Source organism: Gopherus evgoodei, chromosome 1, assembly GCF_007399415.2.
Source record: "Gopherus evgoodei ecotype Sinaloan lineage chromosome 1, rGopEvg1_v1.p, whole genome shotgun sequence".
In the NCBI taxonomy this organism is placed as follows: Eukaryota; Metazoa; Chordata; order Testudines; family Testudinidae; genus Gopherus; species Gopherus evgoodei.
Window position 1 is genome coordinate 79,701,098 of NC_044322.1, and position 15,595 is coordinate 79,716,692.

Below are 15,595 nucleotides of genomic sequence, written 5' to 3' on the forward strand. Positions count from 1 at the left end.
TATTTTATTGATATTTTTAAATGTCCTTTACATAAGGGGTAGAGAGTACAGGGGGAAAAAAACCCTTTTCAGTTGCTTGTTCTAAGGCATATCTTGGTACTGTCCCCTATACTGGGCATTATATTCATCCTACAATGATAAAACTTACAATATCTGGAAGTCAAAAACGTTCAGAACCTGTCATATCTTCTCTTCCATCCAATTACAGTTACTGTTGTTGTCATTGTTATTTGCATTACAATAGTGCCTAGGAGCCCAGAGCAAAATCTGGGGCCAATTGTGCTAGGCGCTGTACAGGCATAAATTAAGAGTCTGGCTCCAAAGAATCTAAATAGACAAGACAAAATGGTGCTGGACTGAATGAGTCCAATGTCTGCTTGGGTTCTGGACAGGGAAATTAAGGTCAATCCTCTCTTCAGATCAAATCTCAGGTAGGGAGTTGGCACTGTTAACATGTGGATTCAAATAAAAATATCATTGTGATTGCCCATCAGTGCTAATCTGTCTAAAAAAGAGGTGCTGGATGAATGAGTAGCTGCCACTTAATTCTTTGTAATAATGTGTTAGCACTTGGATGTATGCTGCCTTCAGCAAATCTTGGGTTTGTACTCCATGTTCATACCTTAGGAAACCTCTAGCTGTTCATATAGTAATATTTCTGGTGTAAACTGGTATACGTACAGGATGGTTTGGACATATTTGCCTCTATAATTGACTCTTTAGTTGGCCTTGGGCATGTAACATCACTACTGTTGCTTTCTCATTCTATAAAATGGGGATAGTCGTCCTAATTTATCTATGAGGGAAGTTATGCTGATTTATTAGTTTGTTCCGTGATTTGAATAGGTCAAGTGCCATTTAAGTGCAAAGTATTATTCATTTAACTGTTGCTTAACAGTACTGGTGCATAGCCAATTATCTTCACTGTTAAGAGTGAATAAATTGGAATTAGTTCGTATCTGTGTGCTCTTTAAATTTCTGTTACTAGACTCTCTATATGATCTCTTTCTTCCATCTTGGAAGGATAACATGCAAACATACACACTACATTTTCTGAGGGCTAGCATTCAAGTATACTCCCATGTGGAACGGATGTAAGCTTTCAGTCAAACTGCCAGTCGGAATTGAGTAAAGCAACAATAGTATGGTTTAAACACTGAACAAATTCCGCTCTATGAAAATTATCATTACTCATCCTATTATTAAACCAAGACTCAAAAAGTAGTACAAGCTAATCGAAATGTTTTGAGCAAAGAAAGGAAATCTATCTCGTGGGGAGCGGAGGAAAGTTAAAATCAGTGATTCTGAAACGTATAAATAGTTTGATTATTTAGTATTTCACTCAGACTCGATTAAATCTCTTTGCAGTTTCATGTATGACTACTATTTTTTCTCGACCACATACTTGCACATTCCTTGTTACCAGCTCAAAGACCCTAACTCACCACAGGCACACAAATACATATGTTCTCCCACTCACTGGCTATAGTGTGACAAATGAACAACTGGTTAAAGCATTTATTTCAAAATAAGGGATTCTATAAGTGATTTTTTCATTCCCACCAACCTAAATCTGCATATTTATAACACTCGCGCTATCAGACACTAATTATATAGTTTTATAAAAAAGGAAATACCAGCATAGGAGCCACCCAGTTCAGAATCAGACTCGGGCAGTACCTATCACAGCTGGGTAGGCAGGCTATTTATTTTAAAGACTTGGGTTTTAATACTTCCCTAGGGCCGCGAGGATTAACCGTTTAATTCTATTTTAAACTACCACGTAGTTTGGCCCGAGAGTGAAGGCTGCAGGCTCAGCGTGTTAAAATAATAAAATAATAATAATAATAATAATAATAATAATAAAGCGGTGTCCTCCCTAGCAGGTCCATTGAGGGTGGAAGTTCCAGGGGCTAGATGCAAGGGCGCGGGGGCGTGGCGGGGCACAGAGTGTAGATTGGGGCAGACACTGGGTCAGAGACCGATCTCCCCTTCTCCTCACGATAGTGTTTTGTGCTCATGATTCAACAGCTGATGTCAGTGTCTGGTGTGTGTGTGCGTAGGGAGGGGGGAGTAGGGATATACGAGCCCCCCCCCGGCACTGGCTGCAACCACACCGAAGCCTAGGTGGGTGCGTGGGGGGGGGGGCGAGAATGCTGCCGGGCGTGGCTCCCGCTCCCCTGCCTCTCTCTAGCCCCGCTCCTCCTCAGCCGCTCGCTTTTTATGCCCCCGCGGCTAATGGCTCGGGAGCCGGGCCGCTCTTTGTTCCCATTGTGCGGGTGCCTCTCCGGTGCCAGAGTGGGAGGGGAGCCCCCGGGCTGTGTTGTCGCTGCTGACAGGAGGCGCAAGAGCAGCTGAGGCGGCTGCTGCGAGCTGCAAGGGGCGAAGCCGAAGCCGCCGCCAGTAGCAGGACCAGGGAAGGAGGCGAGCCGCCGAGGGAGCCCGGCAGCGAGCAGGTGCCGACGGGGCGGGGCGGATGGAGGCTGCCTGGCTGCAGCCGCCGGCGATGGCGGAGGTGCAGGCGGCCGGGCCCGGGGCGGGCTCGGTGGTGAGCGCCGAGCTGGAGGTGAAGAAGCTGCAGGAGCTGGTGCGGAAGCTGGAGAAGCAGAACGAGCAGCTGCGGAGCCGCGCGGCGGCCGCCGCCGCCCCCCCGACCCCGGCCAGCCCGCACCTGCTGTTACTCCCGCCGCCAGCCCCCGCCATCGGCTCCCCCGCAGCGGCCGGGCGAGCCCCGAGCGGCAGCCCCGGGGCCCTGTGCATGCCGAGCCCGGCGCCCACTCTCCTGTGCACCGCTAGCCTGGGCCCGCCGGAGCCCTTCGTCTATTTCAAGCCCGCCCTGGCTGGCCTGGCCGCGGCAGCAGGAGGCGGGCAGGAGGCCGGGAGCATCCCCGCGGCGGGGACAGCCACGGTGCTGGACGAGGTGGAGGTGCTGGACCTGGAGGACGGTGACTGCAGCCAGGACGAGGACACATGGTACAGGCCCCCTCATCCCCCGATATTGTCTGAGCGCCCCAATCCCGGGGCTGGTCGCCCCCGTGCCCCAGGGCAAATCCCCCTCCCCGGGAGCACCAGGGGCCTTGGGAGGGACTGGACAGCAACGGGATCCCGTCCCCGTTAAGCATGGAGAGCCCGGCTGTAATAACGCAGCCTAGCTAAGTGCTCCCCCTCCCCCGCCCCCAGTCTTCCCTAATTCTTACACAGCTGGTGCTTTCAAGTTACTGATTAGCATTAACCCTAAAATCCACTTGATCTTGTTTTGCTGAATCTTAAATCTGCTTTTTTTAAACGTGTCATCTGGTTGGTGTGATTAACTCTCTCAGTGAAAAGGGGCCATTTCTGAGACCTCTGTCTCCTGCTATCTCCTAATCGCCCCTTTATGCTCCATCGCCTCTCCATGCCTAATTTCAAGCCTATCTGTCTGTATCCCTTGGGAGGAGCAGGACTACAGGCTGTCTCTGCTACTGTAACCTACTCAGTAATGATCCAAAAACCAGGGACCAATATTTTGCACTGAATTTTATTGTTCCTACTAAGCACATTTATCCTCCTTGCTCACCTCTCACACTTGACTGAGCTTCTGAGATTTGGTGACCTCACCAGCCATTCATTCAGGATGTTAAATTAACACTGTCATAAATGTGGCAATTATGAAGTGGTAGATGTCAGGAAGGAAGATTTAAGTTGAAAAATCTGGTTTAGGTTAAAACCCAACTGGGTAAAAAAAATGAAAAGATGTTACTGAAGACTGACTGGTAAGTATATTGGTTTTTAGTCTTGATACTAAGGCTTTTGTTGCTTCCTTTAAAATGGATTTACTACAATTATTTTAGGAAGGACTAAGAAAGAGATTACAGCCTTCTTTAAAAAAATAAGGAATGCTTTCAGTTCTCCTTGTACTGGCTATGCTTCCCTTAAAATGCTGCCCTCTCGTAAGTTGAATTTCAGTCCCCAGCCATATAGGAGGGCTTTGGACTTTTGGGCATTGTTGTGCAGTTATATTGTTCAAATACATACATGGTTCCAGAATAATGTATGAAATATGTTTCAATAAATTGGAAGAGGCAGAAAATGAAATCCAAGTAGGGAGATATTTGTGGCTGTTTGTTTATGCCCAGGAAGGGAAAATGATAGAGAGATGTAGTGTTGTGGTACCTCTGTTGGTCTCAGTATATTAGAGAGAGTGTATGGCTGAGATAATATCAAAAAAGAGCCCAGTGTACGCTCCAAAGATACTTGCTTTCTCTCTCTCACCCCAGCATAAGTTGGTCTGGAAAAAGATATTACCTCACCAACTTTGTCAGACCAAACATACTCAAAATTGTCTAGTGTCTTGTAACTTGTATATCTCAGCAGCTTGTGTAGTAATCCTCGAGCGCTAATAAATATTACAGAAAATGACATTTAAATGTAGTTGTAGCTCAACTGTATTAAAATATGTCAGTGAGAAAAAGAATGTTATAATTATGCCAAAGAGCCATATATTAGCCTGGGTGTCTGTCCAGGTGATGATGTTTCCTTAACATGTTCTAATATAGTTTTTAGATCTATGCAGATAAAGGCATATCATGATATAATGCAGTTGAGCCAGAACCATATTTAAACATGGTTATTGTGATAGTATAAGTTGGGTCTTAAGACTCATCAAAATGTGATGATCTCTATAAAGATTTTTAGATAACAGGCCTAATTTTTAAAGCTCATCTCTTGGGAATCACCAACAATTGTCGATAGTTTATTAGTGATTATCATACTTGATTTATCAATACCAGTTGATTCTGCGGATGATTAGATTGTGCTGGACTGTTTGGGGAACATGACTGGGATGAATCAGTTTTATAATTTCAAACTTCCTTCATTGCTCATGACCGATAATGTGGTAGGGTGTTGTTTCTCTGGTCTCATTTAGTTGATTTGGGGTGACCACTTTGCTTGGTCAGTTGCATTTAATAATGTTTTGTACATGCTTACATTTTAAGGCTGTATTGGATTGGTTTTATTGCAAGTCTTGCAGTGCAAATGTCAATTGTGATTATTTATCAGGTTTGGTTTGCTCTTTAGGAAGAATTTTTTTATTTGGGGGCAAATTCCACCTATGTATGGTATCACTGGGGACTAAATGTATGTATTGAGGTGCAGAATTTGGCCCTTGTTGTTCATCTGAAAGATAGTTATCTGTTTAATAAAACTAAGGTGCATTACATATTTCCTTCAGGGATGAATCTCTAATGACCTGCATTGCTGGTCAGTGGTAGTTTGTCAGTTAGCTGCTGTGGGGTTAGTGTTAGTCTTTTGATGATTTGTTAAATCTTTTTTTAAATAATGTGTCAAATCTAGAAAGCCAAAAGCCAATGCAATCCTAATTGTTGACTTTTTAATATTGGGCCCTAACTGCTTTTGTAATATTATTCTAAAAAATTGCAGTTCAAAAAGAAAAAAATGTAAAAACTTTATTCCTTGGTTGTCATCTTTTTTTGCATAAACATCAAATTATTTAGAACTCATCAATCACATATTTTACTTTCAAAATACTGCTGAAAGTTAACAATGGAGCTGAGGTGTTATTTTCAGTATATATGCGGCTCATCATCGTTTTTAATTCTGAGGAATAATTGTGTAGCCAACCACTTTATTAAGTGAGAGGAGATCAGCCCTATTGTTAGACAAATTCAGGCCTGGAACTCTGCTGGGTTTGCAAACAAGGGTATCAGTTGTGATGAGGACACTTGTCCATTAGGAGCTGGATCGCAATTTATCTCCCAAACAGTAGGCTACTAAGCAGGCATTACATAGCAATAGCTCACTACTGAGCTGAGCAGGTTTTGCACCAATAACCTAAATGTGAGCTCTGTCTCTAATTAGTAATCATCTGAGACTTGGTCCCTTTGTCTTGACTTTAGCCTTTTTGTATTTGCTATTCACATTCCACTTCCTGGCCGGTGTGCCTTTTTGCCCTGCTTCTGATATCCTATTTAAGAGTTTGTATAATCAGACTGTGCTTTAGAAACAAACAGGGTATGATGTCCAGTGAGGAAGCTGAGAGCTGTCATCAGCAGCTAATGATAGTTCATCCAGGAAGATGTGTGCTTTCCCAGGTGAACCTATGTCTACATGCATGTCAAAATCTGCGAGGACGCCAATAACATTGGATACCAGCTTAGAGAATTTAGCTATGAAAACCATCAAGCCCCCTACCGTGAAGTGGTTTAAACACCAGTAGAAACACAAACTCTACCCCAGAGGCACAGGAGATGAACAAATACTCAAATATTCTTGTCTCTGTGGTTAGCTGCCTATTGTATTCCAAGCCTAGAGAAAAATAGAACAGCTTCCCTACGCTTCTTTTTCTGCACATTGGTTCGTCTGGCTGGAACCAGGAGTGTAAAAATCATTATCATACAGCAAAGTTTTTTAATTTCCCAAATCTGTATGTAATGTACAATATAATATATAAAGTCTTTGTATCATGTGGGAGAGATACTGCCTATGAAAACTGTAATATTATGTCAATTCTGATATGATTGGGTAAATCACTGAAGGAACGAATGTAAAAGATGTTATGATGAAGTTCTTAAATACAAAGTTAAGCACTGCAATGATTTAATCTACAGTGAGTATTAAATAGTCACAGAAAATCTATCTCTGGGGTATGTGTACCGTTTATGAAAACTGTACTATTATATCACTTTAGTGTTAGAAACATAAATTCTTAATACACAGTCAAGTATACAAAAATATAAAGCTCATGTACTGTGTACATGCTAATATTTCTGCATATTTTAATTGAGGTTGTATGTCTCGCCTACTAAGACCCTCACATCGCAAGTGAAATCATTGAGTCCTCTGCAATGGTGTAGACATATTCTGGATCATCCAACTCCTGAGATAGAAGCTGCAAAACGTTCCCTATGCTTTAGACTGGAACAAGGTAATCCTATGATCTTTACTTGTTATATTTCTTTGAATTTCATAACTAATCAGTTAGCATTTGTGCTTGGCATGCAAGTTTGAAGTTTTATATGCTGTTCGGTTTCAGCAGCTTTCTGTGTTTAGCAAATGGTAGGTGCATAGTTTTGTAATCTAAGTATATACAACTCCCTCTGTTACATGAGTGGCGGCTATATTTTTAAGCAATCTCCTTTTCCTTCTCTTCTTTTTCCTCCACTCTCCAAACCCTAATTTTTAACTCCTTTTATTAATTTTCAGATGTCCCCATTTCATCTAAATAAGGGCCCATAGACTTTAATGGGAGAAATCTTGGGCCCTAACTTGATATCAATCCTGCAATGAGATGTGCACAAAGCACCTCTGTACTAGCACAGAGCCTCATACATTGCGCACATCTCATTGTAGGTTCAGGGCTTTATTATTTATAGGAAATGCAACAAGAAATCTAGATCACAGATAATACTGTGTAGGACTTTCTATTTCTCGAATATTGGGGGGTCATGTTCATTGCTGGCATAAAGTTGCTCAATTTCAGTTAACTTTGTATGGAGTTATGTCTACCAGTGATGAGTCTAGCTCCCTGGGTATATTGCAGTTCTAAATAGAAATCAGCTGCATTATTTAATTATTTTATTCATTTGTTGTATCACCCCCCAGACCCTAGTTAGGATTTCAGTGTGTTAGATGTTGTATAGTTGTGTAGTTCCTGCTCCAAAGAGTGATGATCCAGTTTCACGCAAGACTTGACATGGGAGTTCAGAAAACAATTGGGGGTGGGGGAAGCAGGGAGGAGAGGAGAAGTAAGACAAGGTTAATGTTAATAGAGCCAAATAGTTATTTAAACTAGCTATGGCTATGCACCTGTAAAGCACTTAAGCACATGCTTAAGATTAAGCATATACTTATGTGCTTTGCTGAACTGGAGCCTGTGAGTCTGATCCTGTACCACTGAAGTCCATGGAGCTTTATTATTCACTTCAGTGGGAACAGGATAGGGACCCATATTTACAACTTGGTGTTTTCCAATTTGTTTGAAAATATATATGTTTTTTAAAATTAAATATTGAATATTCCTGGCTATCCTTCAACCTAGCCAAACTTAGTTGCTGACTGAATGTGTGCATGCACACACCTGTGTACCAAAACAGTAATAAGTCTTGGGGAAGTATTTGAAATAGGAGAGGGTAGTGTTCTAATGGATTAGTTCAGGAAGTTTGTACCCTGTCCAACAGTTGACTTAACAGATCTAGTGATGATGCATGAGCTGGAAAGGAATCCAATTTAGACTCCAGTTTTGGAAAAAAGCATCACAGAGCAGATTTTAGTTAGTAGTAGTTTTTACATTTAAAAAAAAAAATACAGATGCAATACAAACTGTCTTCTGCTGCCAGTCTCAATTTTAAATAATAATGTGCAGCAGAGGTGGCACTCAGAGGTAAGACTGCAAATTCATAAAAAAATCATTCACTAAATTGTGTGTTTAAAACCTGTCAGAGATGGGTAATCTTTTTTTTTCCTCCAAGGCATTGTTTACATTTACTAGGAAAGCAATTTGCTTTCACATTTTCCTGTATATTTTAAATATACGTGAATTGCTATCGCTCTGATTTTAGTTTGTACATTTTTCAACATCTGAGAGATCATAGCAAATGTTAATGTGCAATGTAATATTTTATTCAAGGCTACCTGTGACGGAGTAATTTTTACTACATATTCTAATTATGGTTATTGCTCCATGAAGTTCTATTATTTTAAAAATAATTTGAGGACTTATATTCTCTTCAAAGACCATGTGTAAACCTCATTTTGAGAGCTATGTGTTCAAGGAGAGAATTGTCTCAAATATTTTTATTGCAGTGGTTTTATAATGAATTGTTTTGTTGTTACTAATTAACTACCTTTGCTCAAGATATGAATTTTTTAAATTGGGCCATTCCCCTATAAATAATAGTTTAATCAACAAATGTCAAGTATTAAATCTTAACATTCATTTCTAATTGTAACAAGGTAGAATTAGGTTTTATAGGAGTCTTTCCCTGTTTTGGAGCAGGATGAGACAATTGGAACAATTTAGTAAATCTGTTTTCTAAAGTAAAACTAACATTCTGTAATATCTTTTCTCATTTTATTCCTCATTTTGTATCCCTGGCTATTGATGATCCTTTTTATTTATATATTACAATTTGATTCTTCCTTAAAAAGTGACTGTGAAAATGGCATTATGGATTTCCATAATAGTTTATTTCAAGTGATAACATATACGGTTTACTCAGTTTAAAGGTAAAAAGTCTTTTCCCCCCTCAGCTACCAGCCCTTCAAATTCACCATGGTATCAGAAAAATTAGTTGTTCTCTTTCTAGCTTGCACATCACCACCAGTAACCCTGATGCAGCTGGTGAATATTGTGTATTCAGTGTGCAGTAACAATGTACAAATCTGTACTCTGAGATAAAGTTTGCTGTTGGAATTTACTTAATTTTGTTGTTGATCCATGAGCTAGAAAAGAATCCAGTGTAGCCACTCATAGCTATCTTAGCATTATAGTGGTAACAGGAATGAAAAGCAGCAAAAACTTATTTTTGTCTTGGCTCAGTTGTTCCTTCTGCTCTTCATACAGGCCCCAGTACAGTAAGTTACTTAAGGACGTGCCCAATTTTAAGTGCATGAGTAGTTCCACTGAATCAAAAACCACTCAGACTGGTGTACCTTGGTGCACAAGATCCAACTGCAGCTCCTGGCTTCTCTTTCTGAGTTTGCACATCACTCAGGCTTGGTAGTAGTCTCTCTTCTATTCTGGGTGTAATGGTTGCAGCTCCTCTTTATATTGTGTAGGGAGGTGGGGGGAATTGTGCTCATGATGTTTTAGAGGCACTTGGGCCTGAATGCACAAAAGGAGTTAGGACTGGTGATGCTGAGTGTCCTAATGCCTAACTTTTAGGCACCTAGAAAATCACCAATTCACAAAGCCTGAGTTAGGTGTCTAGGCTCCCATACAATGAATGAGGAGATTGGCTTTTGTGAATCACAATATGCTAGGAAGGGAGCTGCCTACACTAGCCAGTGGGAGATGCCAATGAGAGGGATGCATGCTAAACTCTCCTGCCCGCAAAGGGTGCCTAGGTAAGCATCTATGCTGTTAGCAAGAGCTAGGTGAGAGGAAGAAGACTCTTAAGAAGTCATTTGGGCGTGAGAGAGAGAGAGAGAGAGAGAGACTGACTCACTGACTGACTCTCTAATCTGGTGGTTAGAGTGCTCACCTGGGAGGTGGAAGACCAGATCCATTTTCCCTTTATCAGTGACTCTCTCACTGTTCATCCAGAATGCATCAGCTTCAACAGGGGAGATTGAGGTAGCAGCATATCGGAATAGCCTATAGCCCAGTGTTTAGAGCACTCTCTGGAGACGTGGCAGGTCCCTGTTCAAATCCATTCTTCCCCTGAGGGGGACTTGAACCTGTATTCCACATGAATAACTTATAGCACAGTGGTTAGGGTAAGAAGAAAGTCCTCTTCCCCACTCCAGCTATTTTGTGTGAACTCACCTTCGGGGCCTAATCTGTTTGATACCCTCTGAGCATGACTAGCGCATTGGGCCCTAAATGTAATTTAGATGGAAGAAGGTCTGTATGTCTGGTTTGTGAATTGCTCTGGGGCTTCCGGGAGAGTAGGTGGTTGGGTGCCTAGAGTGAGACAGCAGTTTGCATGCCCAGAGGTGAAAGTTAGGCAGCTAGGGAACTTTCACTGCAGAGATTTAGGCTCTGAGTGAGCAGACAGCTCCAGGGATCAGTGGGAGCTTTGTACATCACAGTGGTCCCAAAACGGAGACTTAGGTGCCTAAAACAGAGACTTAGGCACCGAACTCCTTTTGTGCTTTCAGGCCTTGCTACCTTTTTACACTTCATAAATTTCACCATGTCTTAAGTTAACTTGTTCCACATGTTGATTTGTCAGTCAGAAAATTGTACCACATGGGTGGAGTGGGTCGAACAGTACCTTTCCTGGTGAGATTTGCCACTGCAGTGTTGAAGCCAAAGTACAACTAAAAAACAAATGCCCGAATTCTGTAGCGTATAAGACTGAGGGAGACGTATGGTTCTGAAGACACTAAGGCCAGTAGTGCCATCATGACATAGGACGTATTCTAGAGTATTTGCTGATGTTTCATATCTTCCCTGATTATGCAGTTTGTTGGCTAAAAAAATCAATCTTTTGGAGGCCTAAACTTTAGAATTGGCAGTAGATCAAAGATCATTTTCAAGCAGGGCTGCCCAGAGGATTCAGGGGGTCTGGGCCAAAGTAGGGGAGCTGCGGCGCTTGTACTCACCCGGCGGCGGTCTGGGTCTTCGGCGGCATTTCGGCAGCAGGGGACCCTTCAGTCGGTCCACATCTTCGGCAGGACTGAAGAGCCCCCCGCCGCAGAAATGCCACCAAAGACCTGGACCGCCGCTGAGCCAGGGCTCCCGGGGCCCCTGCAGGGCCCGGGGCCTGGGGCAAATTGCCCCACTTGGCCCCCCCCCCTTCTGGGCAGCCCTATATTCAAGCTATTCAGATAAGACTGCTGAGCCTCACTCGTCATCAAATGTTTATGCTCTGTTTGTCTGAGATATGCTTAGCAATGGAAGACTTCCAACTGAAGACTGTTAGTTTGAGGCCAGATTTCTAGTGGAAGTTTACACGTGGAGCAGAATTATAAGAATCCTGTATTCTTCCATTCACTTTGCTTTTTCTATTTTGTGTGTGTGTTTTTCCCAATTGGGAGAATCCTGCAGAATCCTTTCTAACCTAGACAGTGGCATACAACACATACAGTGCAATGTACAGAAAGAGCAATAGCACAAAACAGATTAGGACTGAACAATTTTAGTGAATTGCATGATGCTGGGAAAGCACTGCATGACTATCCTTTTGCTGCAGTGAGTGGAAAGGACAGATGAGCAAAGAAGAGACCCTACGTTTTACAAGTTTCTCTGAATGTGAGTGTCATATTTTCACAAGAAAACTTTCTCTTTTTGATTCTTTGCTTGCCTGATGGTTTCTTTTTGTCTGGTCTCCAGCTATTTATCTAGTTCTAAATTCGTACCCCCATTTTTAACACTGCTCTTCACCTTTTTGATTCTGTCAAGTCACCAGGACAACATATTAGCCTTAATAGTGTAATGGAGTCTGTTTTACATTCTGTTAGTAATGATTGGAGTTTTGGGAAACTGCTATTTAGTACCAAATCCTCTGAGGCGAGAGATGTGATGGGCAAGTTTCCTATTCCCTATACTGATTTACACCAGCTGAGGATTTGGCATGTAGCTATACTGCAGTAGCATGCCATTGAAGAGCCAAGTAGATACATTGAGGAACTTAGAGCCACAGCAAGGAGTTACTCTACAGTTAGTTTTTATGCAGGGCTTGAAACTCAGCCTTCCAGAGAGCAGAGCCCACAGGATCTGTGTCATGCCCCAGCTTTTAACAGTTCTTTGGTATAGTGATATGTTCGTGGAAGATTATATTTTGGAGATGCTCCCTTATAAGGGACAGTATTATGAATATAGGAATTTAGAGATGTGCACTGGAAGCTGGGGTTGAGAACACTTTGTAGCTGTGCACAGCAATTCACCACAGAAGTGCTCTTAGGAGTAACACTTTTAATAAAAACAAACTTTCTCCTTCACTGGTTTGTTGATTAACCCCAAGATCTTTACACTTGGAGGAACCCCTCCAAGGAGGTCTCACTCTTCTTTAAGGATAGGCCAGACAGCCTCAGTGCCTCGGAGACTCAGCCTCTGGACTCCAGCACTCCTGTTTCACAACATGAGCTCTGGCCAGTGAGTCAAACTGACATAAAGTCTCTCACCAGGAGTCTTGTAGACTTCAGGGACCAATGCACCTCTGCAGTTATTTGTAGTGACACCAGGAGGCTTTTCAAAATAGAGTAGGTTTTATTAGTGAACTGGAACACAGCATCAGGAAGTCCTTAGGTTAGCATAGAGAAATTAAGGTTTGGGGCACCTGGCATTGGCCACTGTCGGAAGACAGGATACTGGGTTAGATGGACCTTTGGTCTGACCCAGTATGGCCGTTCCTATGTTCTTAAAGATTAAAACATAGTCCATTGTGGCCAAGCCAGCATTCCATCCAGCCAAGCTGCTGTGGAAGCCAATTTTGGCCCTCTTTGTCAGTCCCGTGTGAGAGCTCATGTCTTTCCAAAAGCTAGCTGTATTCCAGCCACTTGACATCTTTCAGTCCATTGTCCAACTCCTGTAGGCCCATATAGAGTTCACATGTTCCGCCTGCTGAAGTTTCTCAATTAAATTACAGACTTTACCTGCATAAATATAGTAACACGATGTTATGTATCAGTTGAGGTTGGCCTGAACGTAACATACCTAGCACAAGACTTCAAAAACAAAGTTATGAAAAGCTAAGCCATCTAAGGATATGTATTGTCTATTCCTCCATCCAGAGACACATACATACACCTTACCACTAGCATGACCAGACAGTGTACCATCACTAGCATAACCACAATGTACCACAACCATAATTTAGTTTGTATGCCAACCTTTCAGCATGCCATTCATCTAACTTCCTGCCACCACAGAAACAGATTCTGCCCCTCCTCTCACCATTATTCCTTCTTTACAGTTCTGGGAAACCACACTCAGGTAATCACACTGCACTTCATATAATTTTGACTCTTTAAAATATAAGGCAATATTTGTGAGCTATTAAACAGTTTAATGAAATGGTAGCTCTTTGACAGCAAAATAGAGCAGAAAATATTGGAAGGTAGCGGGAATTGTATTTTACATGCTTGAACTGAAGCAATGCTGTTTTGAATTGCAAACCATTTTGATTTTCATATAGATTTAAGTAATTATTCTTAGAGACATCAGGGTGTAAAATTTTATGGAACTCAAGAATTGATTGAGATTTAATGCCATTTTATCATACATATTTTTCATATAAGGTGGAGACTGGAATCTTGCGTAAAATGTTTTCAGATTGTGAAGAATAGTGTGCAGAAACATGCAGTTGTCAAGGTGGTTGTTTCCATCGTAAAGAATACAGAGAATATAACTGTAAAGCTCTAGAAGCAGTTGAAGAAGCTGCAAGACTGATACAGTTACTTTATTTCTATGGATCTGAGACAGAGAGATACTGAGTGCCCTCAACTCCTATCAGAATTGGTGCTCAGCGTCTTGCAGAGGCACTCCACACGTTGCAGAACTGGACCTGTAGTAGTCTGTTACGTAAATGCAAGGTCTTGTTCTCCAGGCACAGTATATTTTCAAACATCTGAGTCATCTCTGCTTAGACTTCATTAATTTGGGAGAACCATTTACTGCACAGGCATAATTCCAGTCAGTTATTGGAGTTTTCACATGCTATATTACTGGATTTTTAAAAGCAACTATTGAAGCTGTTTTGCTTATTTTATTTATATGATAAACTCTATCCTTTGATTTCTACTTAGAGACCCTGCCTGTAGGCGTCGCCCTCGCAGCTCCTGTTGGCAACAGCTCTCGGCCAGTAGAAGCTGCAGAGTCCGCACTTGGGTAGGGGCAGCTCACACGGAGCACTCGTGGCTGTCCCTTTGCCTAGGAGCCAGAGAGAGATGCTGGCCGCTTCCCAGGAGCCACGCAGAGCTGGGCAGGTACCCTGCCTGCCTTGCTGTGGCAGACTTTTAACGGCCCAGTCTGTGGTGCTTACTGGAGCCGCTAGGGTCCCTTTTAGACCAAGTGTTCTGGTTTTCGACCTGATACTTGGCAACCCTAATAAGAAATCAAAAATCCAAGTTTAAAAACATTCTTGGAATCTCTATTTGGGCATTTTGCTGTGGGAGGCTGCAGAAATCTAATATGACTGTCTTACATTGATACAAAGCTGATAGTTTAGATCTTATTTTATTTTGTGTTTCCATGATGAAAGATTGTCCAAAGCCATACTAGACAAAGACAATGGGTTAGATTCACTGGTACACTCTGGCCATCTTGACCTCTCCAGGAAAGTAAAGCATCTGTAAACCTAGCTTATCTATCTGGTTAAGATGTTATATCTCTGCTTTGCAACACCAGTATAGTTCAAAGCAGGCAGAGTACACTGGTGAATCTGATCCATTAATTCTTGTTCTTGTGACAGCAGGGGTTTTAATCACCTTTTATAGCTGCAGAAGATTCCTCCTCCCTTACCTTGCATAACTAGTTCTGCTTTTGCCTGAAGTTGTGTTCTGTACAACCATGGAAGTAGGGTGTTGGATTGATGATTTAACTATTTGTCCTCTTTCTCGCTATATTTCTTTGCTACTGAGTTCTTCCTAGTCTACTTCTCTCTGCCTTTCTGCTAGGCCTTCGTGGTATTCTTGGACTACCATTAGTACTCCACATGTTTCTCCAATCCTTGATAGTACGTAGGTATTTTGTAATGGGGTGCTAAATACTGCTACCTTGGGACTATGATTGAATTATTAGAGTACTATAGAAGTTTTAGGATGTTAACAGTAATACTATGGTACTATAGCATAACTGTGCAGAACAGAGATGCTATTGCAATTTGGAAACAGGTTATTTCAATTAATACTGAGATAAAGAAATATATGATTTAAAGGTCTTGCTATAAAAAGCACAAATATTTCTATGCAGATTTAGAGGTTGATGGCT

At 41.9% G+C, this 15,595-nt stretch overlaps 1 protein-coding gene across 3 annotated transcripts in view; it reads left to right on the forward strand.

Annotated features, from left to right (window-relative positions):
- The first annotated feature begins 2,476 nt into the window (after positions 1-2,476).
- SLAIN1 (SLAIN motif family member 1) overlaps positions 2,477-15,595 on the forward strand; it is an 83,226-nt gene continuing 70,107 nt past the window's right edge. The window contains exons 1-2 of one of the 3 annotated variants that reach the window (XM_030567034.1): positions 2,477-2,973; positions 6,786-6,925. In XM_030567034.1, coding sequence (XP_030422894.1) covers positions 2,477-2,973; positions 6,786-6,925 — 637 coding nt within the window. Of the gene's footprint in view, positions 2,974-4,846; positions 4,877-6,785; positions 6,926-15,595 lie in introns of those variants that run through there. The other 2 variants (XM_030567042.1, XM_030567052.1) reach the window with 2 other exon arrangements.